Raw genomic sequence first — 25903 nt, 5'->3', positions numbered from 1 at the left:
ATTTTTGTCTTTCTAATTATTTCATTACAGTTGTTTAAGGTTCTTGGTATTAATACTGTGCTCATTAAAAGTAATTGAAATATCTTCTCCCAGCTCAGTTTTCAAAAATTTTAAATTTAAAAACACTATACAGTGTTTTGATAAACACAAGTTCATAAAGAATCTGCCTGCCAGTGCAAAAGATACAGGTTCAATCCTAGATCTGGAAGATCCCCTGGAGAAGGAAATGGCAACCCACTCTGTATTCTTGCCTGGGAAATCCCATGGATAAACGAACCTGGCAGGCTACAGTCCATGGGGTCGCAAAAGAGCCAGACACAATTTAGCAACTAAACAACAACAAAGCCTTTTAATAGACAAAATAGTACAATATCTGGAACAAAGAATGTTGAAAAGAAGTATGAAAAAAGAAAAGAAAAGAATGAATAACAAACTAAACAAAATTAAAAAAATTAAGGAAAGCTCATCCTAAGATTAGTGGGAAAGAGGTTAATAGAAGAGGACGAACTGAAGAGAGAAAGGCATCGGAATATCCCCATGACCTGATATGATAAGGATTACCGTAAGTTACAAAAGGAAATTATAATTTTACAGTGGCTCTAAATTTTAAAGATATTACTGAGTAAAGTTCCACTCATAGGTAAATCTTCTTCATCTCACATATTGATTTCCTTTTAGAATCACAGAAAACATCATTCCAGCCCCATCCTCTCCCATCCCAGAAAACAACTGAAGCACATTCCTCTGCAGAAAAGTTGGGTTCATTTTGGTGCCAAAATCTAAGGAGAAACAAAGGGTAAAAATACTTCAGTGAATGCTGAGTGATTGGTTAGAAAGTACTTAGGATTAGGGTTGAAAAAATTGGGGTTCAGGATGAAAGAATATCCCAATGATGACTCCTTTTCTTTATATAGCCATCCTCAAAAAGCTCACATGCAGGTGATTTCCCTGATGGTTCAGTGGTTAATATTTTGCCTCCCAATGTAGAGGGCACAGGTTCCATCCCTGGTCAGGGAGCTAAAATCCCACATGCCTTGAGACCAAAAAACCAAAACATAAGCAGTATTGTAACAAATTCAATAAAGACTTTAAAAATGGTCCACATCAAAAAAAAAAAAGTCTTAAAAATAAAACCACATGTGCAGACACATACTTTCACTCTTGCTAATCTAAAATTCTCCTGGAAAATAAGTTTTTATGAAACAAGGCAAGATTTAATGTTTTAAAATCTGATCTTCACTTCCTCCCCTATACAGACCACTTATCCTGACTTCTCTCACTTATGCAGTTTTATCATATTTCTAAATCTCTCTGTTCTCATGGAGCTACACAAAGTGAGTATCCGAATGCTTGAGTCTGGGATACAATCTGTGGTAGGGTGGGACGGAAGGGACAGGACATTATTTTTTAAATTAAAAGACCTGGTACTGCTGCTGACTCATTTGACTTTAAGGAAGTAATTAAATTCTTCATCTACAAAGATAGGAATCACCATAAGTTCCCCAAATAGCTCACAAGGTTGTGTAATAATGTATAATTAAATTCAAGGTTTTTTAAAGTCACAAACAAATAGTATTATTATATAATTATCCTATTAGAATTTGAACATAATACTGCTTCAGACGTTTAAATCTTATTAGTTGGAGAAATACTTAACTGAATTGTTTAGGAGCAGCAAAAGTAACAGTTAAGAGCACCATCTTTGGACTCAAATAGAGTTGATACTACTTTCTCATCTTACTAATTTATTGAACTTGGGCAATTTATTCTATTTCTTATCAGTAAAATGAGTTCTGAAAAAGAAGTTTTTATGAAATTTAGGTAAGATAATGCATGCACTTAGAACTAAATGATTGTTAGACTCTTGTTTTCATAATTATGGCCATTAGTATTAGCATTGATAGTTGCTGCTAACAAAATTTATCTAATTTTTTTGTGTAAACAAGGCACTAGGGTTCATTAATCTGAGTCTGCACTCACCTGACATTTTCCTTGTAAGGTGTCTGATCAATCCATTGCCAGTTGCCATTCCCTTGTGGGTCTGAGAGTCCCAGAAAATAAGAAAATGTTTTATTCAGCTGCTGGATAATGAAATCCTATGTGAAGAAAAAGAGTCACAGACTGAAATTTCCAGGCTGGATCAAGTAAGGGTTATCTCTAGCTCTGGAGAAAAGAAAATGCAGGTATGAGGAACAGTGTCATGACAGCACACTGAACAAGAGTGATGGCTGAAAACACCAACATTATCCCAGAAGGAAGAAAGTGCTGTTCTATGAATTCCCATCTCAGACAATTTATTCTCTTCTTCACCAAGAGACAATTCTTTTTCAATGTACAGACCAGTTTCTGTGCTTTAAATGTTTAATAAATTTTACAAATGTGTGTTTGTCATCTTATTTATCATTGTTTATCAGTAAAATTACATTTGGGTCATCAAAATTCAAATTTGTTTGTCTATTTTCCTAAGCAGTACTTCTCTAAGAAATAGATTTCAATACTTGCAGAAGTTAAACATAAAGGAGTTCTAACTAAGTTTTAACTGTAGTGTGCGATTAATTTCTGAAATTATTATTAGTTTTGACCAAGAGGAGCCAAGATAGAGAGTAGAAAGACCCCGAGTTCCCTCCTTTCACAGCACACCAGGATTACAACTATTTCTAGAGCAACTGGCAATGAGAATGACCTGCAGGCTAGTCAAAAGATCTTCTACAACTTAACAACAAAGTGACTGGCAGATGGGCCAGAGATACAGAGGAATCAAGATCCATACGCCCAGATAGGTAACCCATAGATGAGATAATAATTAAAATTACAGAGATTATCTACAAGAAGCAATAGACCATAGAGTAGTTAACTGGATAAAAAAAAGCAAACTCCAGTGAGACTCACTTCAGTATTAAGGACACACACAGATTGAAAGTGAACAAATGGAAAAAGATATTCCACACAAATGAAGCTAAAATGGAGCAGGGGTAGCAAAAAATGAATTTGGACCATTACCTTACACTGCATTAAAAAAAGAAGAATTCAAAATGGAAGAAAGACCTAAATATAAGACCCATAACTATAAAAATTGTGAAAGAAAACACAACAGAAATGTTCTAAGACACTGGATTTGCCAATTTTTTAGCTATGACACCAAAATCACAGGCAACAAAGAAAAAATAAACTAACTTAATCAAATTCTAAAATTTCTAAGCATCAAAGGAGATAATCAACAGGGTGTAAAGGGAACCTGTGAAATGGGGGGAAATATTTGAAAATCATATACCTGATAGGAATTGATATCTAGAATATATAAAACTCCTATAGCTCAACAAAAAACCCCACAGATATCTCAACTTTTAGAATAGGGAGAATACTTGAATACACATTTCTCCAAAGAAGGCATGCAAATGATCAACAAATATATGAAAATATGCTTGATACTGCTAATCATTAAAGAAAAGGAAATCAAGTCACAATAAAATATAATTTCACACCCATTAGGATGGCCACTACTGGAATAAAGACAAAGAAAATAATGTGTTGTCAATAAAATGGAGAAATTGGAACCTTTGTGTGCTCTTTGTGGGACTATAAAATAGTGTAGCCACTGTGTAAAACAGTATAGTGGTTCCTCGAAAAATTCAAATTAGGATTACTATATGATCCAGCAATCCCACTTCTGAATATATATGCAGAATAATTGAAAGCAAAATTTCAAAGATCATCTGTGTTTATCTCAGCATTGTTCAGGAGAGCCAGGTGATGGAGCATCCCAAACGTCCATAAACATGTGAATGGATAAGTGATACATGTTTTATACATAGAGTGGAATATTATTCAGGCTTACAAAGGAGGAAAATCCTGTCACATGCTACAAAATGGATAAAGTTTGAAGATATTACACTAAGTGAAATAAGGCAGTCACAAAAATACAAAATACTATATGATGACACTTGTATGAGGTATCTATAAGTATTAATAGTCAAACTCATAAATAAGGAAATTAAAAGGGTGGTTTCCAGGGACTGGAGGGAGGGGGAAATGGGTTGTCACTGTCCACTGGGTATAGAGTTCAGTTTGGCAAGATGAAAAAGTTGTTAAATCTTGTTATTGAGTTGGTCAAAAAGTTCATTTGGGTTTTTCCATAAGACATTAGCTCTAATACTTTGGTCACCTGATGCAAAGAGCTGACTCTTCTAAGAAAGGACTCTGATGCTGGGAAAGATCGAAGGCTGGAGGAGAAGGGGATGACAGAGGATGAGATGGTTGGATGGCATCACTGACTCAATGGACGTGAGTTTGAGCAAACTCCAGGAGATGGTGACAGACAGGGAAGCCTGTCATGCTGCAGTCCATGGGGTCGCAAAAAGTGAGACATGACTGAGCGACTAACCAACAATAAGACATTACAAATACAAATGTGAATATAGTTAGCACTACTAAACTGTACACTTAAAAAGAGTTAAGGGGGTAAGTTTTGTTATCCTCAGTTTTTAAAAAATTTTAATGAAAAATAAAGAAAACCAAAGTACCTGCTCTGTTTCTGTGTTGATCACCACCAAGTGAGCTCCCATCCCAATGCAGTTCTGCTCACTCTTAGCCCAGAAATTCTCTTCAGAAGAAATAAAGTAGCAGCTGGAACCAAACGGCTTCCAGGTACCTGGGCAACATCCCCAAATCTTTTCTGCATTGTGTGAAAGGAAACGGTGAGTCTAAGATGAGAATAATAAGCTTAAAGGGCATGTTCTATACATATAAAATTCTGATGATCTGCAGTCGTTTTTCAAAGATAGGTTTCTTAATTCATGTATTTTCTTTCAGTTCCCTTAATTATATAATTTGATGCCATAGAATTGCTTGTAAATAAATATTATTCAACATTAATCCCTCAATATTTACTAAGGTTTGCCCATATAATTTTTCTGGATTTTTTTTTTTGCCAAAAAAAGTCACTATCAATATATTTTTCCTATTCTTCATATTCTTTATATGTTAGAAGCACCAAATTCTTTCAGAGTTTCAAATTATCAACATAAGTTAGTCTGGAATTCCAGTTCTGCTTAATAATCTTGGGCAACCCACAGAGCCTCAAATTTTTAACATTTTAATAATGATAATTATTCTCAGGATGATTGTGGGAATTATAATTATTTATCATTAGAATTCTGTCTCTACCATTTATTATATATGTCCTTGAGCAAATTCCATAACCTCCTTGAACCCATTTTTTTAATCCTTAAAATGGAAATAACAATACCAAACTCAAGGTGAGAGTTAATCACATAATATATACAAAGCACTTTAAAGAATGCTTAAGATGTAATAATTATTCATAAATATTACCTAGTACTAATTTTTACACAGTATCAAGCACTTAAGACTATAAACAAATAGTTCTCCCCTTTCTCCTTCAAAGCACCAGTTTGTCACTCTCCTTAGATTAAAATATCTGCAACTAACTGTAAAAATATCCACTGATGTCTTTTATATGTACATATATATAATTTTAGCACATGTATATGTATATCTAAATAATATAACTTTGTTGGGTTTTGAACTTTCTTAAAGGTATTATATGTAGTCTTCTTGGGTTAATTTCTCATTCCATAATGCTAAAATTCATCCATATTGTTATATGTAGCTCTATTCTATTTGTGTTTTTTTAATTATGGTCAAATTATTACATATTAAGTAATGAGGAAACATTTAAAGGCTTATAATTCATTTTATAATATTATAAAATGAATAAAATAGACTACATGAATATCATTTTAATATTGGCCCCCTTTAGAAATCTATCTTAATTCTATATTCTGATCGCTATTAAAAATTGTCTTTTAACAAGACTTCTCAAAATGTGCCTTAGCAGATTATTTTAATTTTAAAAGTCTAATTTGACTGACTGTTTTGATAGTAGGGATTGGGTTTGCCAATTAATTATACATTGCAAACATTTTTCACATGTTAAATACAAATCTCCAGTTCCAAGGTTGACAAAAATACTGAAAAATGTGATGAGTAGAAGAATTTGTCAAAAAGGCATATTGATTTTAATATATTTCAATTTCCTAACTGAGAATAATGGACTGATTAAAATGCTTTGTAAGTATTGAAAAATAGATGTAATTAATAGTCATTTGATAAGACTTCCTAAACATTTTTGGTGTACTTTCCAGAAATTGAGAAAGCAAATGACTACTGACTGAAAAATAGCAAGACTTTGTAAATTATTCCATTTATTATTCTTAACATCCAACAGCATTGAAAAATAACCTAATCAAATTCTCAGCAGACCATCACAAATAATTTTGGTACTAGAACACTGTATGATTTCTGGAAAATTTTCAAAAAATTGACTGACATCCTAACAAAGCACATTCTATGCCTATCTATCTACTTATTTAGGTAAGTAAGGCTTATCTAAAGTTTGTGTTGCTAAAGTGAAAAACAGGAACAGAATTGACGTTGAATTCTCTCTCATTCTAGTAATAATGTTAACCAAGTAGATACTGTCTGATTGCATTTTTCAAGTCCCATTCATCTAACTAAGAGATGGACTTCCAATAGGATTTTGTTTTATTAGTAGTAACTTATCAATATTTAAAGTACATTTGAGATGTTTTGAACACAAGAAATTTCATTACACTTAAAGCTCAGTGTTCCACAGAATATAAATACATTAATAAAATTGGAGCGTAACGGCTAGAAGCAGTCAAAATGTTTGGGCCTATACATGGATCACTATGAATGTGACAACTAATATGCAGACTGCTACCACAAACAATTGCCATTGGTGATGTGATATTCTGAAATAATAATGTTGAATAAACTTCTGAACAAAGGAAAAAATAAAAATATTAATGTACACTTATCTATATATTTTGGCAAATGGGGGAAGTGTGATGTAAATATTAGTCCAAGGGGGAAAAAGAATCATGTAAAATATCTAACCGTTAAATAATATATGTTATTCTTTTCCTTAATGTGGACCTTTTTAAAAGTTTTTACTGATTTTATTACAATATTGCTCTTGTTTTATGTTTTTTGCTTCTGTTTTGTGTTTTGACTCCCAATCAGACTTGCACCCCCTGCACTGGAAGATGGGGTCTTAACCACTGGACCACCAGGGAAGTCTTGGTTACTCCTTTTTTTTCAATGCATGATGAGAGTGGAGGTAACACTCTGTAATGCCATTAAGACACTGGTAGATACATTTTTAAAAGACGTAGCAGGTTTTTTAAATGTTAATATTAACAATGCTCCAGAAATTGAAGCCTTTGCTTCTATGTGTGCTCAGTCGCTAAATTGTGTTCGACTCCGCAACACCAAGGACTGTAGCCCACCAGGCTCCTCTGTCCATGAGATTATCCAGGCAAGAATACTGGAGTGGGTCACCATTTTTTGCTTCTATAACATGATGCAAAAATATAGACATTGAATTAAATTATGTAAGTGAGAACATAATCTGTTTTGTTTACATTTACAAATTTATTTTTTATTTAAAAAAAAAATTTTGCCCAACATATTACAGACAGAAAACTGTATAAAATTGATATATACATTAACAAATTATTGAAAGTTGAACATCCTTATAACTGCCACTTAGGTTAAGATATGGAATTTTACCAGCTACCCCAGATGGGCGTATATGTGCCCCATCTTAATCACAAGACCCTTTCTACTCCTCTAGATATAATAACTGCTTTTCGAAATCCTTTTAGGGGCTTGGCAAGCAGAACAGTTTGAATGTGACAGGTTGGGCTTCCCTGGTGGTCCAGTCGTTAGGACTGCCTTGCAATGGAAAGGACACCTGCCTGATCCCTGGTCCAGGAAGGCTGCACGTTCCATGGAGCCTCGAAGTTTACGTGCCACAACTACTGAGCCTGTGTGCTGCAACTGTTAATACGGAAGCCTGCACGCCAAGAGACTGCGCTGCACAGCAAAGGAAGCCACCGCAGTGAGGAGCCCACGCACTGCAACCAGAGAAAGCCCGCGTGCGGCAACCAAGACCCACCACAGTCGAAAAATAAAATAAATAAATCTTTTTAAAAAAGAGGACAGGCCTTGGCAGAGCACAGGTCCACTGAAAAAACTCTGACTTTACCCATGCCTCTGAACATTTCAACACCAGGACTTGGTGGGGGAAAAAACGGGAAAGATACAATATGGATTTCAATTAGGTTTTAACTTCAATCAAATGGGAATTTTGTGTTTGAACTTTCATTTTTCATTGTCATAACAATTTGAAAAGTTATTGTTTAAAAGCTGGGCATTTATATTTGATGATATGGTATTACACAACATAATTTCATTCCATAAGCTTATCTGTAACTTAAATTGGTTGTGTTGAACACCCTGAGTGGCCATAACATTAAGTTGGATAGATTTAGAGAGTGAATTTGAAGTCTCTTATGTCAGATGAATGTAGAGTTAATTTAATTAATATCCATCTGTTTTGTTCAATTCAGAGTATTCTGAAGGCAAAGGCTTCCAGAAAAGTATTCTTTAAAATTTCAGTAGTTATGGTTGGAGTGTCTCCAGAAGTCAGGAGGAAGACAATCCTGATAGACTTATGTTTTCCTCCCCGGAAGGGCCACTCTACAGCTGTTTGACAAAAAATAAAACTCCAATGTGACAACAAAACCATAGGTCATAGGAGAATAAGGAAAATTACTCCTCAACACACCCATGCACTACATTCTTGCCAAATACCAAAAAAATGAGGGAATTTTCAACATCTCATATAAATACAAAGAAACCTCTGCCCTCTCATTACCTTTCATGAGTTTCTTCATAAAAGCAGAGGAGGAAATATTTAGTTCCTGAAATAGCAGGAGTCTAATGTCTATTTGGGTCTCATTACTTGGAAGGAGTCAAGTCATAATGACCACTGCAAACATGCATTTTGCCTTTCTTGGGCTTTTGTGAGTCAGGCCAGTGTTCATTCTGAATTGAGCTCAACCAATTCTCTCTGTGGCTCAGATGGTAAAGATTTTCAGCTGGTAAAGAATACACCTGCAATGTGATTGGGAGACCTGGGTTTGACCCCTGGGTCCAGAAGATCCCCTGGAGAAAGGAATGGCTACCCACTCCAGTATTCTTGCCTGGAGAATCCCATGGACAGAGAAGCCTGGTGGGCTACAGTACATGACTCAGCAACTAACACTTTCACTTTACTTTCAATTCTCCATACGCTAAGTTACCAGGGTTATGTAGGGGCAGTCTCATTGAGACAGGAAGACAGCAATACAGCCATTTTGAAAGGACCGGGGAACAGCCTTGCACAAAACAGACCTTGGAAGCTAAATAGGAGCTTGAGTCCCAGAGACAGGGGTGAAAAAAAGCAACAAAACAAAAACACACTTGCAGGAATAAAAGATTGACTTTATCTCTGCTACGCTAATGAGTATACCTAGTCGCCACAAGAAGCTCAACTAAATATTTTAACCTTATCTGTTTCTGTGCTTTCTTGCAGAAAATCTTCATGCATTCCTTTTCCGTCACACAAGCTCTTTCTGTTCCTGACAGCCACCATGGACCCATCTGCCACTGATTTTAAAAGTTTGATGGACTTTCCTGGTGGGCCAGTGGTTAAGAATTCTCCTTCCAATGCAGGGGACTTGGGTTTAACCCCTCATTAGGAAACTAAGATCCCACATGTGCTGTGCTTAGCCGCTCAGTTGTGTCTAACTCTCGCTACCCCATGGAGGTGTAGACCCCATATTCCTCTGTCCTTGGGATTTTTCAGGCAAGAATATTCGAGTAGGTTGCCATTTCCTCCTCCAGAGGATCTTCCCCACCCAGGGATCAAACCCATGTCTCCAGTGTCTCCTGCATTACAGACAGATTCTTGGTAACTACTTGCTGCTGAAACAACAGAGCCTGTGCTGTTTAGAGCCTGTGTGCCTCAATGAATACTCAGCACAGCCAAAATGCTAAATATTTTTTTTAATGTTTGACAATTGTTGGAAATTATCAGTGATCATGCGACAAACTCTCCTTATTGTTATAAAAGCAACTCACCCCCTACTACTTGGGAAACTGGCATTTTTCTCCCTGCCTTCTCTCTTGTGTACAAGCTGCCTACTTTAATAAAAGCTTTGCCTGCCTAAAACTCTTGTGGAATCAATATTCATTTCTATGGTATCACTGTCCAAGGATCTGAAAAGGACGTGGTAACGCCATCCTGAGCCATGTTCTGAGATCCAAGTTAACCGTAATAAAACTGATTCTTGGAATGGATATGGGCACTATTTTTATTTAGTTAGTTTTGGCTGTGCTGGGTCTTTTTTTGCTGTGTGTGGGCTTTTCTCTAGTTGTGACGAGCGGAGGCTACTCTCTAGTTGCAGTGCATATGCTTCTCATTACAGTGGCTTCTCTTGTTGCCAAGCGCAGGCTCTAGGGCACACAGGCTTCAGTAGTTGTGGCGTGTGGGCTCAGTAGTTGCCACTCCTGAGCTCTAGAGCACAGGCTCAATAGTCGTAGTGCGGGAGCTTAGTTGCTTCACAGCATGTGAGATCTTCCTGGATCAGGGATCAAATCCACATCTACTACTTGGCAGGTGGACTTTTTAACCACTGAACTCCCCTGAGCCTTGATATGGGCATTATTAATTGGGCATCTTAGATATCAAAAAGATTTTATCCATTTGGTAGAGGGTGAGGGTAATGTGAAACAAGAACCGTTAGGAATAATTTCTAGGGTGGGCTTCAGCAAATTACGAGGGTATGTTGGTAGCACATATTGAGGTCAACATGGCTGGAGGAGGCATTTTTTGAAGGCAAGTCTAGAACCTGATGTGAACAATGAAATTTAGAGATACATTAATTATATCCATGCAGCAACTTTGCGACCTGTGCTGTGCTTTATCACTCAGTCATGGCCGACTCCTTGCAACCCCATGGACTGTAGCCCACCAGAAGCCTCTGTCCATGGGGATTCTCCAGGCAAGAATACTGGAGTGGGTTGCCATGTTCTCTTCCAGGGAATCTTTCCCAACCCAGGGATCGAACCCAGATCTCCAACATTTCACCAGATTCTTTACCATCTGATCAACTAGGGAAGCCTGCAGCAACTTTATTTTTTTTTAATAGAATAAACCAATCTTGAACTCAACCCTTACCTCTCTCTAAGAAAAAGGGAAGTCTAGTTAAACATTGCAACACCTTACCTGTCACCCTTGTCCCTTCACTGAAGCAGGTTAGATTTGAATGGTGTGTGTGCAGTTCAGACAGCCTCTTGCCAGTGTTGCCATGTGTAAAATAATAAGTCACTGTAAAAGGAGAAGAAGGATTAGTATCCTTCCGTTTTTTCACTATTGAGCCTTATGCTCTAAATCTGTGCCACGCTGGCTTACCTGCAACTGCCACCACTCTCTTCTTTCTAAGCCAGCTCAATAAAGACCATGCTGATTGTATATGGAATCTAGGGGAAATGTACTGATGAACCTATTTGCAGGGCAGGAATAGAGACCTGCACATAGAGAACGACTTGTGGACACAGGGTGAGAAGGGGAGGGCAGGACGAATTGAGAAAGTAGCATTGACTTATCTACACTACCATGTGTAAAATGGATAGCTAGTGAGAAGCTGCCATATAGCACAGGGAGCTCAGCTGGGTGCTCTGTGATGACCTAGAGGGGTGGGATGGGGGCGTGAAAGAGAGGCATAAGAGGGAGAGGATATATGTATCCATATGGCTGATTCACACTGTTGCACAGCAGAAACTAATGCAATTGTGTGTTGTGTGTTAGTCACTCAGTCGTGTCCGACTCTTTGAGATGCCCTGAACTATAGCCCATCAGGCTCCTCTGTCCATGGAATTCTCCAGGCAAGAATACTGGAGTAGGTTGCCATTTATACTCCAATTTAAAAAAAAAATGTTTACTGCTTGCTTGTATGCATTATCATGTTTGTTTTTATGCCTACACATTTATTTTTTACTCTTTCCCCCATTAAAATTTAAGCTCTATGTTCTAGGGCAGAGATTCTGTTTTCTTTTTTTTTTTTTTTTTTTTTTTGCCATTAGTTTTTATAAGAGTATGGTTGCTTTACAATATTGTATTAATTTCTACTGTCCAGCAAAGTGAATGAGCCATACATCTACATATATCCTCTCCCTTTTGGACCTTCTTCCCATTCAAGTCACCCCTGAGCATTAAATAGGGTTCCTTGTGCTATTATACAGTATGTTCTCATTAGTTGAGATTCTGTTTTCTATACCAGTTAATCACCTAGAGCTGTGACGATCACAATAATCAATAGACACTGTTCATTCACTGGCTATCTGCTTCTCTTCAAATTTTTTTAACTCTTTATTTTGTATTGGTGTATAGCCAATTAACAATGTTGTGATGGTTTCACGTGGACAGTAAAGGGACTCAGCCGTACATATACATGTATCCATTCTCCCCCAAACTCCCCTCCCATCGAGGTTGCCACATAACATTGAGCAGAGTTCCATGTTCTATACAGTAGGTTCCTTGTTGGTTATCCATTTTAAATATAGAAGTATGTACATGTCCATCCATAACCCCCTAACTATCTCTTTCCTCCATACTTTCCCCACCCCCTGATCCAGCAACTATAAGTTCATTCTCTAAGTCTGTGAGTCTTTTTCTGTTTTGCAAGTAAGTTCATTTGTATCCTTTTTTTTTTTTAGATTCCACATATAAGGGATGTCATATGATATTTCTCCTTTTCTGTCTGATTTACTTCACTCAGTATGACAATATCTAGGTCTATCCATCTTCCTGCAAGTGGCATTATTTCATTTTTTAATGGCTGAGTAATATTCCATTGTATACATATACCACATCTTTTTTATCCATTCACCTGTTGATGGACATCTAGATTGTTCCATGTCTTAGCTATTGTAAACAATGCTGCAATGAACATTGGGGCACATGTATCCTTTGGATCATGTTTTGCTCCAGATATATACCCAGAAGTGGGGTTGCAGGGTCTTATGGTAGCTCTCCTTAATGTTAATAATCCTGAAGTGAGTTTTCAGTTTATTCCAGTATTTTTTAAAATTTCTGACTGCTGGTAGCTACACTTAAACACAGAGGATAAATAACAACCAAGGGGAGCCTTTAAACCTTTAGAGTCATTTTAAATGTCTCAAATGAACATAAACTTTTATGTTCAGGGTGTGCACATTGAGTAAGACCTGTTCTCTTTCAGATCCTGACTTGATTCTTCACTCATATTCTTCTCGTCCTTCTGTTATTGAAACCCTGTACTATCAAACGTTACTACCTCTCTCTTAGCCTATGTCTTGGAGTTATGAATACCTGCTTCCTCTTGATTACTGAAATAACTACCATTAAACCCCTTTCTCTCTTGCACTTGACCCTGTAAAGTAAAGCAAATTCTAATCCTGGTGATAATTCTTTGTGCTTTAATGAAGACTATAAGATTGATTTACATGTCAGAAGGAGCTTCAAATATGGCCCATTTGACATAGGAAGACAGTTTCACCCCCTCAGATTATTCAATAACTATTTTTAACCACCTTGTCAGTGAATAGAGAACTAAATTGTGGGTTAGAGAGCAAAAAGGCCTCTAAGACTTCTCACAAAATGAACTTGAACTATTTAACTGGAAGCAAAGGGAACAGGAAAGAAATACTTTATTCTCTTCTAGTTCCAATATTCCACTTGAAAACTTTTTCCTTTCCTAGTGGGAAAGACTCCCACATGAAAGCCAAAGACCCTAATGTAAAGTATTATGATCATAAAGGCAGTTATGGCCGTCCTCTCACTAGAGGGCTTTATGACACATGATCACAGTGAACCCAGGAGTGAAGATGGAGTCCTCGAGGATGGCGTCCTCAAGGATGGTGACAAGCAACATACAATCTAGGTGAGGTCATGATTGGGTAAATGCTAGTAAAACCAGGCAAAATAAATCTGGAAGAAGAACCAGTTATCAAAACATGGAGGAAGCAGAGAAAAGGGAGGAGCAGGGGAGAGGAAAATGAAGAAAAAGCATGACATTCCGAGTAAGAGCTAACATATTAATTCATGAAGGAGAACATACTCTAGGGAAGGGGTCCCCAATCTCTGGGATCTAATGCCTGATGATCTGAGGTGGAGCTGATGTAATAATAATAACAGAAATAAAGCTCACAATAAGTGTAATGTGCTTGAATCATCCTAAAACCATTGCCCACCTTAACCCCTAGTTTGTGGGAAAATTGTCTTTCACAAAATGGGTGTCTGGTGCCAAAAAGTTTGAGGATCACTGCCTAGAGGGTCTACATAGAACTTGATGGGGAAGGGATCAAGGGACATAGCCCCTCAATGATGAACTTACCCACACAGCTCACAATGAAACATGCACTGAGGAGGGCTAAGCCAAGTACTGCAATACACCAGAGCCTCATCCGGAAGCAGGATTCTGCATTCCCTGTCAAGTCAGCAAGACAGATGTAGTTACCAGGAGTTCCAGGAAGCAAGAGACCCTAAGAAGCTTAGAGCAATGAAGACATCAGATGAAGAATCTCAGAGTAATTAAAAGACTTAAATAAGAAGAGAATTTAGGGGACTCCCCTGGCAATCCAGTGGTTAAGAATCTGCCTTGCAATGCAGGAGACACAGGTTCCACCCCTGGCCACAGAGATAAGATCCCACATGCTGTGGGGCAACTGAACCCACATGCCTCAACTAAGACCTAACACAATCAAGTAAGTAAATAAGTATCTTTTTTAAAAATAGAGAGAGAGCTTAGAAATGCCTTCAAGATTAAATAACCAGGTAGTGGCTCTCAAAGGTGGACCTAGTGGTGAAGAACCCGCCTGCCAATGCAGGAGATATGAGACACGGGTCCAATCCTTGGGTCACGAAGATCCCCTGGAGAAAAAAATGGCAACCCACTTGAGTATTCTTGCCTGGAAAACTCCATGGACAGAGGAGTCTGGTGGACTACCATCCATGGGGTCACAAAGAGTCGGACATGACTGAAGCAACTTAGCAGCAGCTCTCAGGTCTTAAACAATCCAGGTAAAACTCATCCTCAGTCAAAGGTAATTTCCATTTCCTTCTTCTCTCTTCTTAATATTATAATCATCTGTTGACTTCCCCATCTTTCTCAAAATATCATTTCTGCCTCTTACTTCTCATAAATCTCTGTGGTATGTGGTTTCTTATACTTTCAAGTGAGCCTGGCCTCTGAGGAATTATTCTTTCTTTCAGTCTTCCATGACTCCACAATGTGGTCCAACCTCTTTCCCATCCATTTGTCTGTTGTCTACCTCTTCTCTCCAGATGACTCATCATTTCATCACACACTTATACCTTTCTTTCTTGAATGGAGAAAAGGAATACTTACCTTCCCGCACCATTCTGTGGGCTCCCTGTGTTCAGAAGGTCCAAGAGCCTCTTTCTCTTTCTCTATCTCTCTGAAGATGTTACCCAGAGCTCTGGCTTCATTCAAAGAAGTCAGAGCTCAGAGATGAACTGCTGAACACTCTGATGTGACTAAGAGACATCCAATATAAAGGGGACCTTGAAAGAAGAAGTCGCGGTTGGGACTATAGATTCCAGTGATTTTAAATAGTGGGTAAAATGAAAGAGAAACTGAGAAACCTAGCCTAAACTGTTCATGAGAACTTCAACAAGAATCTCATTTGTTCACTTTCTGACACAAAGTCTCTCTCTCTGATTCCTACTCAGAATAGAGGAGGAATCTTTTAAAAAATTATTTGTAAGATGTAATTAATTCAGTGGTCCTTAGCCAATTTGGGGGGGCTTTCCTTGTGGCCGAGTAGTAAAGAATCTGCCTGCCAATGTAGAAGACTTGGGTATAATCCCTGGGTAAGGCAGATCCCTTGAAAAGGAAATGGCAACCCACTCCAGTATTCTTGCCTGGGAAATCCCATGGGCAGAGGAGCCTGGTAGGCTATAGTTCATGGGGTCACAAAAGAGTCAGACATCATTTAGCAACTAAACAACAAGCCAGTTTTTACATTGAGTTTTATGTAAGACTTAACCCATGTGTTTAATAGTGTCCTAGGAAGTGAGCAAAAGTCTGATTGAATAGATATGACTTAGATAGTAAGGGTTAATATAATAAATTACATAAAGAACCATGGACATTGTTTAGGAATATAATTGCAAAGTGAAAGAGACTGGAATCTATCTGTAAAAGTGATAAAACATTCTTATTGGCCATTTCGTGGACGCCGGGTGTGCGAGAGCATCCGGGAACGCCGGGCGGGAGGTGGACCGGGAAGACCTAACCTAGGTTCTGTGGATTTGAACCTCCGCATTTCTAACCCAAGATCTCGAAATGCATCGTGATTCCTGTCCATTGGACTGTAAAGTTTATGTAGGTAATCTTGGAAACAATGGTAACAAGACTGAATTGGAACGAGCTTTTGGCTATTATGGACCACTCCGAAGTGTGTGGGTTGCTAGAAACCCTCCCGGCTTTGCTTTTGTTGAATTTGAAGATCCCCGAGACGCAGCTGATGCTGTCCGAGAGCTAGATGGGAGAACACTCTGTGGCTGCCGAGTAAGAGTGGAACTATCGAATGGTGAAAAGAGAAGTCGTAATCGTGGCCCACCTCCTTCTTGGGGTCGTCGCCCTCGAGATGATTATCGGAGGAGGAGTCCTCCACCTCGACGCAGATCTCCAAGACGGAGAAGCTTCTCCCGCAGCCGGAGCAGGTCCCTTTCTAGCGATAGGAGAAGAGAGAGATCACTGTCCCGGGAGAGAAATCACAAGCCGTCCCGATCTTTCTCTAGGTCTCGTAGCCGATCTAGGTCAAATGAAAGGAAATAGAAGATCAGTTTGCAAGAGGAGTGGTGTACAGGAAATAACTTCATTTGACAGGAGTATGTACAGAAAATTCAAGTTTTGTTTGAGACTTCATAAGCTTGGTGCATTTTTAAAATGTTTTAGCTGTTCACATTTGTTTGTCTGTTGGAACAGTGACACAAAGGTGTAATTCTCTATGGTTTGAAATGGATCATATGAGGCATGTAATATCAAGAATTGTTATTTTACAATGTTCCCTTAAGCAAAATTTAATTTGCTTTGAATTTTAGTCTTGCATAGGCTGATAATAAACCTCTTAACTCCTGCCCAGACGATGTTTAACATTATGGAAATAAAAACTGGCAAAAATTGGAAGATTTTTTTTTCAACATACCTGGGATATGGTATGCAGCTGTAGTAAGCAGTTTTAAAAAGCTGCTGTGAACTCAAAAGCCAGCTGGAAAAATTAAAGCTGCACCCTTAAACTAGATTAGAGGTTTAAAAATCCCACTAGTCTTTACACTGGACAAAAGGTTGTCCAGTTGGTGTAGAATCTAAGAAGTTTCAAGGAAGTTAGTTTACCTTTGCTTTAGGTTGTAAGTTCATTCTGTGATTGCTATATATGAATACATAGCTCTTTGTAACGTTCTTTATTTGGAAATATGAGACTACTCAAGATAACAAATGTCCTGCCAGTTTAAGGGTACATTGTAGAGCTGAACTGAGTTACTGTGCAAGATTCTTTTTTCATGCTGTCATTTGTAATATGTTTTGTGAGAATCCTTGGGATTAAAGTTTTGATTACAAAAAAAAAAAAAAATTCTTATTACATCAAGACCAAGACTGAAGAACATTTAGTAATATATTACAATCTCCTTGATTAAGTAACAAGGAGCTTGAAGTGGTATAACATCAAGGGTGAGCTTTATTAATTTCTTGTTATTACTCAAGGGCTTAGGGATCCTTCCTCACATACAGTTTCCAGAATGTAGAGTTTTCTGTTAATATTACATATATCTCCACAATCTCAATTGAGCAACCACAAATACAAGAAACAAAAATCAAAACTACCATGGATGTATGACTATTGAACTCAGCAGGATTTGCTTGTTTGTTTTTCAGGCTGTGCCATGTAGCATGTGGGATCTTTACTCCCGGACCAGGAATCAAAGCCATACCTCCTACATTGGGAGCTCAGAGTCTTAACCACTGGACCACCAGGGAAGTCCCAACTCAGCACGACTTTTTAAGTAATAGGATAGTTATCAATAATAATGAAAATAGACATTGAGACTAGGATTAAAAACCCACAGAAGTCTCCCCCCACCAATTAGTTTGGGATGCAACAAGTCATAATGGGAGAAGAAGTGATTATAAAATGTCATCATCTGTTTTCAGTTCCCCTTAGAGATGAAGAAACATAAACCCAAGGATGAAACCATTTCATGGTCCAGAAAAAGAATATTCTCCTCAAACGTGGAGAAAAGGGAACTCCATACACAGTTGGTGAAAATGTAAATTGGTATAGCCACTATGGAAAACAGTATGGAGATTCTCTAAAAAACTAAGAGTAGAACCATATGATCCAGTATTTCCACTCCTGGGTATATATCCAGCAAAAATAAAAACTCTAATTTTAAAAGACGCACTATCAATCAGCATTGGATCTGATTGACATTCATAGAATATTTTATCCAAAATACACACTTGTCCCCAACTCACATAGAATACTACCAAGATAGGCCACATTCTGGTCCATAAAATACACTTTAACAAATTTAAAATAATGGGAATTATACAATGTCTGCTGTCCATCCACAGTGGTATTAAACTAAAAGTCAGTAATAGAAGAACAGCTGGAAAATCCCAAAATACTTGGAGATTAAACAACACACTTTTAAAAGACACAAGAGTCAGAGAAGAATTTTTTTTTTTTAGCCATGCCACAGGGCTTGCAGGGTTTTAATTCCCCCACCAGGGATCAAACCAGGCCTACAGCAGTGAAAGAGTCGAGTCCTAACCACTGAATCACCAGGGAATTCCCCCCAGTTTTTTAAATTTTAATTAAATGAAATGAAATGTATCAAAATTTATGGGCTACAGCAAAAGAAATGCCTAGAGGAAAGTTTTATATCATTGAAGCCCTATATCAGAAAAGACGAAAGACCTAAAATCAGTAACTTAAGCTTCCACCTTCAGATCAGATCAGATCAGATCAGTTGCTCAGTCGTGTCCAACTCTTTGTGTCCCCATGAATTGCAGCACGCCAGGCCTCCCTGTCCATCACCAACTCCCGGAGTTCACTGAGACTCACGTCCATCGAGTCAGTGATGCCATCCAGCCATCTCATCCTCTGTCGTCCCCTTCTCCTCCTGCCCCCAATCCCTCCCAGCATCAGAGTCTTTTGCAATGAGTCAACTCTTTGCATGAGGTGGCCAAAGTACTGGAGTTTCAGCTTTAGCATCAGTCCTTCCAAAGAAATCCCAGGGCTGATCTCCTTCATAATGGACTGGTTGGATCTCCTTGCAGTCCAAGGGACTCTCAAGAGTCTTCTCCAACACCACAGTTCAAAAGCATCAATTCTTCGGTGCTCAGCCTTCTTCACAATCCAACTCTCACATCCATACCTGACCACAGGAAAAACCATAGCCTTGACTAGACGAACCTTTGTTGGCAAAGTAATGTCTCTGCTTTTCAATATGCTATCTAGGTTGGTCATAACTTTCCTTCCCAGGAGTAAGCGTCTTTTAATTTCATGGCTGCAATCACCATTTGTAGTGATTTTGGAGCCCAGAAAAATAAAGTCTGACACTGTTTCCACTGTTTCCCCATCTGTTTCCCAGACAACTATAAAAACAGAAAATTAAATCCAAAGTAAGTAGAAGAAAAATAAATAATAAAAGTGAGAGTAGAAATTAATGAAATTGAAAACAGCAAAACAATAAAGATAAGGAAACCAAAAGTTTGTTCTTTAAAAATATCAACAAAATTATTTTAAAAATCAACAAAATTGATAATCTCCTAGCCAGTTAATGAAGAAAAGAATGAGAGATGACATAAATTACCAAAATTAGAAGTGAAAAAGAAGTTATAAAAGGAGTTATCATGAATGACCCACACAGACATTAAAAGAATAACTAAGAAATATTATGGGGAAAGCCCACATAACTACATGCATTACAGAATGTGGATCACTTCTATTCATTGCTATAACACTGTTCTCAAAGCAGCTTACAATTAGCATTCTTATAAACATCTTTGTTAGACATGCACCTTAACACTCCCCTGCACGCATTTCAGGATAGTGGTCATGTCTACTCACTGACATAACAGTGGTCTGAACTCAACTTGCAAATTGCATTTTGGTTGTTGCTGTTTAGTCATTAAGTCACGTCTGACTCTTTTGAGATCCCATGGACTGTAGACCACCAGGCTCCTCTGTCCATGAAATTCTCTGGGCAAGAATATTGGAGCAGGTTGCCATTCCCTTCTACAGGGGATCTTCCTGATCCAGGAATCAAACCCAGGTCAATCTGCCTGTAATGCAGGCAGATTCTTTACTGTCTGCAAAATTAGATAGTCTCTTTGGAAGACAGTCTGGCAGTTTCTTACAAAGCCATGCATAATCTTAACATAAAATACAGCAACTGTGCTCTGCTCTTAGATATTTACCTAAATGAGCTAAAAGCATGTTCACAAAAAAAAATCTGCACATGAATGTTTTGTTATTGTTGTTTAGTCCCTGAGCCATACTCGACTCTTTTGGGACCCCTTGGACTGTAGCCCGCCAGGTTCCTCTGTCCATGAAATTTCCTAGGCAAGAATACTGGAGTGGGTTGCCATTTCCTTCTCCAGAGGATCTTCCCAACCCAGGGATCAAATCCAAGTCTGTGTGAATGTTTACAGCAGCTTTATTCACAGTTGTCAAAAACTGGAAACAACCATGATGTCCTTTGATAGGTAAGTAGATAAACTGTTGGATCTAATATCTGTTGGATCATCGAAAAAGTAAGAGAGTTCCAGAAAAACACCTACTTCTGCTTTATTGACTATGCCAAAGCCTTTGACTGTGTGGATCACAACAAACTGTGGAAAATTCTGAAAGAGATGGGAATACCAGATCACCTGACCTGCACCTGAGAAATATGTATGCAGGTCAAGAAGCAATGGTTAGAAGCAGACATGGAACAGACTGGTTGCAAATTGGGAAAGGAGTACATTAAGGCTGTATATTGTCACCCTGCTTATTTAACTTATAGGCAGAGTACATCATGCGAAATGCCAGGCTGGATGAAGCACAAGCTGGAAGCAAGATTGCCAGGAGAAATATCAATAACCTCAGATACACAGATGACACCACCCCTAGGGCAGAAAGCAAAAAGGAATTAAAGATCCTCTTGATGAAAGTGAAAGAGGAGAATAAACAAGTTGGCTTAAAGCTCAACATTCAGAAAATTAAGATCACAGCATCTGGTCCCATCACTTCATGGCAAATAGATGGGGAAATAATGGAAAGAGTGACAGACTTTATTTGGGGGGGGGGCTTCAAAATTACTGCAGATGGTGACTGCAGCCATAAAACTAAAAGATGCCTGCTTCAGATGAAATCAAAAAAGAAATCAAAATTTGCATAGAAACGAATGAAAATGAAAACACAACAACCCAAAACCTGTGGGACACTGTAAAAGCAGTCCTAAGGGGAAAGTTCATAGCAATACAGGCATACCTCAAGAAACAAGAAAAAAGTCAAATAAATAACCTAACTCTACACCTAAAGCAACTAGAAAAGGAAGAAATGAAGAACACCAGGGTTAGTAGAAGGAAAGAAATCTTAAAAATTAGGGCAGAAATAAATGCAAAAGAAACAAAAGAGACCATAGCAAAAATCAACAAAGCCAAAAGCTGGTTCTTTGAAAGGATAAATAAAATTGGCAAACCATTAGCCAGACTCATCAAGAAACAAAGGGAGAAAAATCAAATCAATAAAATTGGAAATGAAAATGGAGATATCACAATAGACAACACAGAAATACAAAGGATCATAAGAGACTACTATCAACAATTATATGCCAATAAAATGGACAACGTGGAAGAAATGGACAAACTCTTAGAAAAGTACAACTTTCCAAAACTCGACCAGGAAGAAATAGAAAATCTTAACAGGGCCATCACAAGCACGGAAATTGAAACTGTAATCAAAAATCTTCCAGCAAGCAAAAGCCCAGGTCCAGACAGCTTCACAGTTGAATTCTACGAAAAATTTAGAGAAGAGCTAACACCTATCCTGCTCAAACTCTTCCAGAAAATTGCAGAGGAAGGTAAACTTCCAAACTCATTCTATGAGGCCACCATCACCCTAATACCAAAACCTGACAAAGATCCCACAAAAAAAGAAAACTACAGGCCAATATCACTGATGAACATAGATGCAAAAATCTTTAACAAAATTCTAGCAATCAGAATCCAACAACACATTAAAAAGATCATCTACCATGACCAAGTGGGCTTTGTCCCAGGGATGCAAGGATTCTTCAATATCCGCAAATCAATCAATGTCATACACCACATTAACAAATTGAAAAACAAAAACCATATGATTATCTCAATAGATGCAGAGAAAGCCTTTGACAAAATTCAACATCCATTTATGATAAAAACTCTCCAGAAAGCAGGAATAGAAGGAACATACCTCAACATAATAAAAGCTATATATGACAAACCCACAGCAAACATTATCCTCAATGGTGAAAAATTGAAAGCATTTCCTCTAAAGTCAGGAACAAGACAAGGGTGCCCACTTTCACCATTACTATTCAACATAGTTTTGGAAGTTTTGGCCACAGCAATCAGAGCAGAAAAAGAAATAAAAGGAATCCAAATTGGAAAAGAAGAAGTAAACCTCTCACTATTTGCAGATGACATGATCCTCTACATAGAAAGCCCTAAAGACTCCACCAGAAAATTACTAGAACTAATCAATGATTATAGTAAAGTTGAAGGATATAAAATCAACACACAGAAATCCCTTGCATTCCTATACACTAATAATGAGAAAACAGAAAGAGAAATTAAGGAAACAATTCCATTCACCACTGCAACAGAAAGAATAAAATACTTAGGAATATATCTACCTAAAGAAACTAAAGACCTATATATAGAAATCTATAAAACACTGATGAAAGAAATCAAAGAGGACACTAATAGATGGAGAAATATACCATGTTCATGGATTGAAAGAATCAATATAGTGAAAATGAGTATACTACCCAAAGCAATCTATAGATTCAATGCAATCCCTATCAAGCTACCAACGGTATTCTTCACAGAGCTAGAACAAATAATTTCACAATTTGTATGGAAATACAAAAAACCTTGAATAGCCAAAGCTATCTTGAGAAAGAAGAATGGAACTGGAGGAGTCAACCTGCCTGACTTCAGGCTCTACTACAAAGCCACAGTTATCAAGACAGTATGGTACTGGCACAAAGACAGAAATATAGATCAATGGAACAAAATAGAAAGCCCAGAGATAAATCCACACACATATGGACACCTTATCTTTGACAAAGGAGGCAAGAGTATACAATGGATTAAAGACAATCTCTTTAACAAGTGGTGCTGGGAAATCTGGTCAACCACTTGTAAAAGAATGAAACTAGAACACTTCCTAACACCATACACAAAAATAAACTCAAAATGGATTAAAGATCTAAACATAAGACCAGAAACTATAAAACTCCTAGAGGAGAACATAGGCAAAACACTCTCCAACATACACCACAGCAGGATCCTCTATGACCCACCTCCCAGAATATTGGAAATAAAAGCAAAAATAAACAAATGGGACTTAATCAAACTTAAAAGCTTCTGCACAACAAAGGAAACTATTAGCAAGGTGAAAAGACAGCCTTCAGAATGGGAGAAAATAATAGCAAATGAAGCAACTGACAAACAACTAATCTCAAAAATATACAAGCAACTCCTACAGCTCAACTCCAGAAAAATAAATGACCCAATCAAAAAATGGGCCAAAGAACTAAATAGACATTTCTCCAAAGAACACATACAGATGGCTAACAAACACATGAAAATATGCTCAACATCACTCATTATCAGAGAAATGCAAATCAAAACCACGACGAGGTACCATTTCACGCCAGTCAGAATGGCTGCGATCCAAAAGTCTACAAGCAATAAATGCTGGAGAGGGTGTGGAGAAAAAGGAACCCTCTTACCCTGTTGGTGGGAATGCAAACTAGTACAGCCACTATGGAGAACAGTGTGGAGATTCCTTAAAAAACTGGAAATAAAACTGCCTTATGATCCAGCAATCCCACTGCTGGGCATACACACTGAGGAAACCAGAAGGGAAAGAGACATGCGTACCCCAATGTTCATCACAGCACTGTTTATAATAGCCAGGACATGGAAGCAACCTAGATGTCTATCAGCAGATGAATGGATAAGAAAGCTGTGGTACATATACACAATGGAGTATTACTCAGCCATTAAAAATAATACATTTGAATCAGTTCTAATGAGGTGGATGAAACTGAAGCCTATTATACAGAGTGAAGTAAGCCAGAAAGAAAAACGCCAATACAGTATACTAACGCATATATATGGAATTTAGAAAGATGGTAACAATAACTCTGTGTACAAGACAGCAAAAGAGACACTGATGTATAGAACAGTCTTATGGACTCTGTGGGAGAGGGAGAGGGTGGGAAGATTTGGGAGAATGGCATTGAAACATGTATAATATCATGTATGAAATTAGTCGCCAGTCCAGGTTCAATGCACGATACTGGATGCTTGGGGCTGGTGCACTGGGACGACCCAGTGCAGAGGGAGGGTATGGGGAGGGAGGAGGGAGGAGAGCTCAGGATGGGGAACACATGTATACCTGTGGCAGATTCATTTTGATATTTGGCAAAACTAATACAATATTGTAAAGTTTAAAAATAAAATAAAATTTAAAAAAAAAAACAGATGAATGGATAAAAAAATAAATAAATAAATAAAAGATGCCTGCTCCTTGGAAGAAAAGTTATGACAAACCTAGACAGCATATTAAAAAGCAGAGACGTTACTTTGCCAAAAAAGGTCCGTCTAGTCAAAGCTATGGTTTTTTCAGTAGTCATGCATGGATGAGAGAGATGGACGATAAAGAAAACTGAGCACTGAAGAATTTATGGTTTTGAATTGTTGTGTTGGAGAAGACTCTTGAGAGTGCCTTGGACTGCAAGGAGATCCAACCAGACCATCCTAAAGGAAATCAGACCTGAATATTCATTGGAAGGACTGATGCTGAAGCTGAAGCTCCAATACTTTAGCCACCGATTCAAAGAACTGACTCAGTGGAAAAGACCCTGATGCTGGGAAAGATTGAAGGTGAAAGGAGAAAGGGACAACAGAGGATGAGCTGGTTGGATGGTATCACCAACTTGATGGACATGAGTTTGAATAAACTCTGGGAGTTGGTGATGGACAGAGAAGCCTGGGGTGCTGCAGTCTATGGGGTCGCAAAGAGTTGGACACAACTGAGCAACTAAACTGAACTGAGATAAACTGTGGCACAGCCACATGATGAAAATTTTCCATGATAAAAAGAAAGGAGCTATCAAGCCACAAAATGATGTGGAAGAATCTTAACTACATATTGCTAAGTGAAATAAGCCAGTCTAAAATGCTACATAATGTATGATTCCAACTATATGACAATCTAAATAAGGCAAAACTATAGAAACATAAAAAGGTCAGTGGTGTCCAAGGGTCATGCAAAAGTGAAAAAGGAATGAATAGGTGAGGCACAGGATTTTTAGGGCATTTCAACTACTCTTTATGATACTGTAATGGTTAATACTGCTTATTTAACTTATATGTAGAGTACATCATGAGAAACACTGGGCTGGAAGAAGCACAAGCTGGAATCAAGATTGCCGGGAGAAATATCAATAACCTCAGACATACAAATGACACCACCCTTATGGCAGAAAGTGAAGAGGAACTAAAAAGCCTCTTGATGAAAGTGAAAGAGGAGAGTGAAAAAGTTGGCTTAAAGCTCAACATTCAGAAAACTAAGATCACGGCATCTGATCCCATCACTTCATGGGAAATAGATGGGGAGACAGTGGAAACAGTGTCAGACT

At 37.9% G+C, this 25903-nt stretch overlaps 1 protein-coding gene and 1 pseudogene across 2 annotated transcripts; one reads left to right on the top strand and one right to left on the bottom strand.

Moving 5' to 3' along the window:
* Positions 1-321: 321 nt before the first annotated feature.
* CLEC6A (C-type lectin domain containing 6A) lies at positions 322-15511 on the bottom strand. 2 transcript variants are annotated; one of them, XM_019961628.2, is made up of 6 exons: positions 15321-15511; positions 14307-14399; positions 11159-11260; positions 4521-4672; positions 1981-2041; positions 322-779 (listed from the first exon to the last, which is right to left on the bottom strand). In XM_019961628.2, the coding sequence occupies exons 1-6, from the start codon at positions 15331-15333 to the stop codon at positions 652-654; spliced, it is 549 nt and encodes a 182-aa protein (XP_019817187.2). In that variant the 5' UTR covers positions 15334-15511; the 3' UTR covers positions 322-651. The 2 variants fall into 2 exon arrangements, with proteins under 2 accessions (XP_019817187.2, XP_019817186.2); XM_019961627.2 differs by having other exon boundaries at positions 1981-2096; positions 15321-15502.
* Positions 15512-16164: 653 nt separating this feature from the next.
* Positions 16165-17571, top strand: LOC109559703 (serine/arginine-rich splicing factor 3 pseudogene; annotated as a pseudogene).
* Positions 17572-25903: the final 8332 nt, after the last annotated feature.

The sequence above is a fragment of the Bos indicus genome, chromosome 5, assembly GCF_029378745.1.
Source record: "Bos indicus isolate NIAB-ARS_2022 breed Sahiwal x Tharparkar chromosome 5, NIAB-ARS_B.indTharparkar_mat_pri_1.0, whole genome shotgun sequence".
Lineage (NCBI taxonomy): Eukaryota > Metazoa > Chordata > Mammalia > Artiodactyla > Bovidae > Bos > Bos indicus.
The sequence above is the reverse complement of the archived record's forward strand: the minus strand, read 5'-3'. Positions and strand labels throughout refer to the sequence as shown.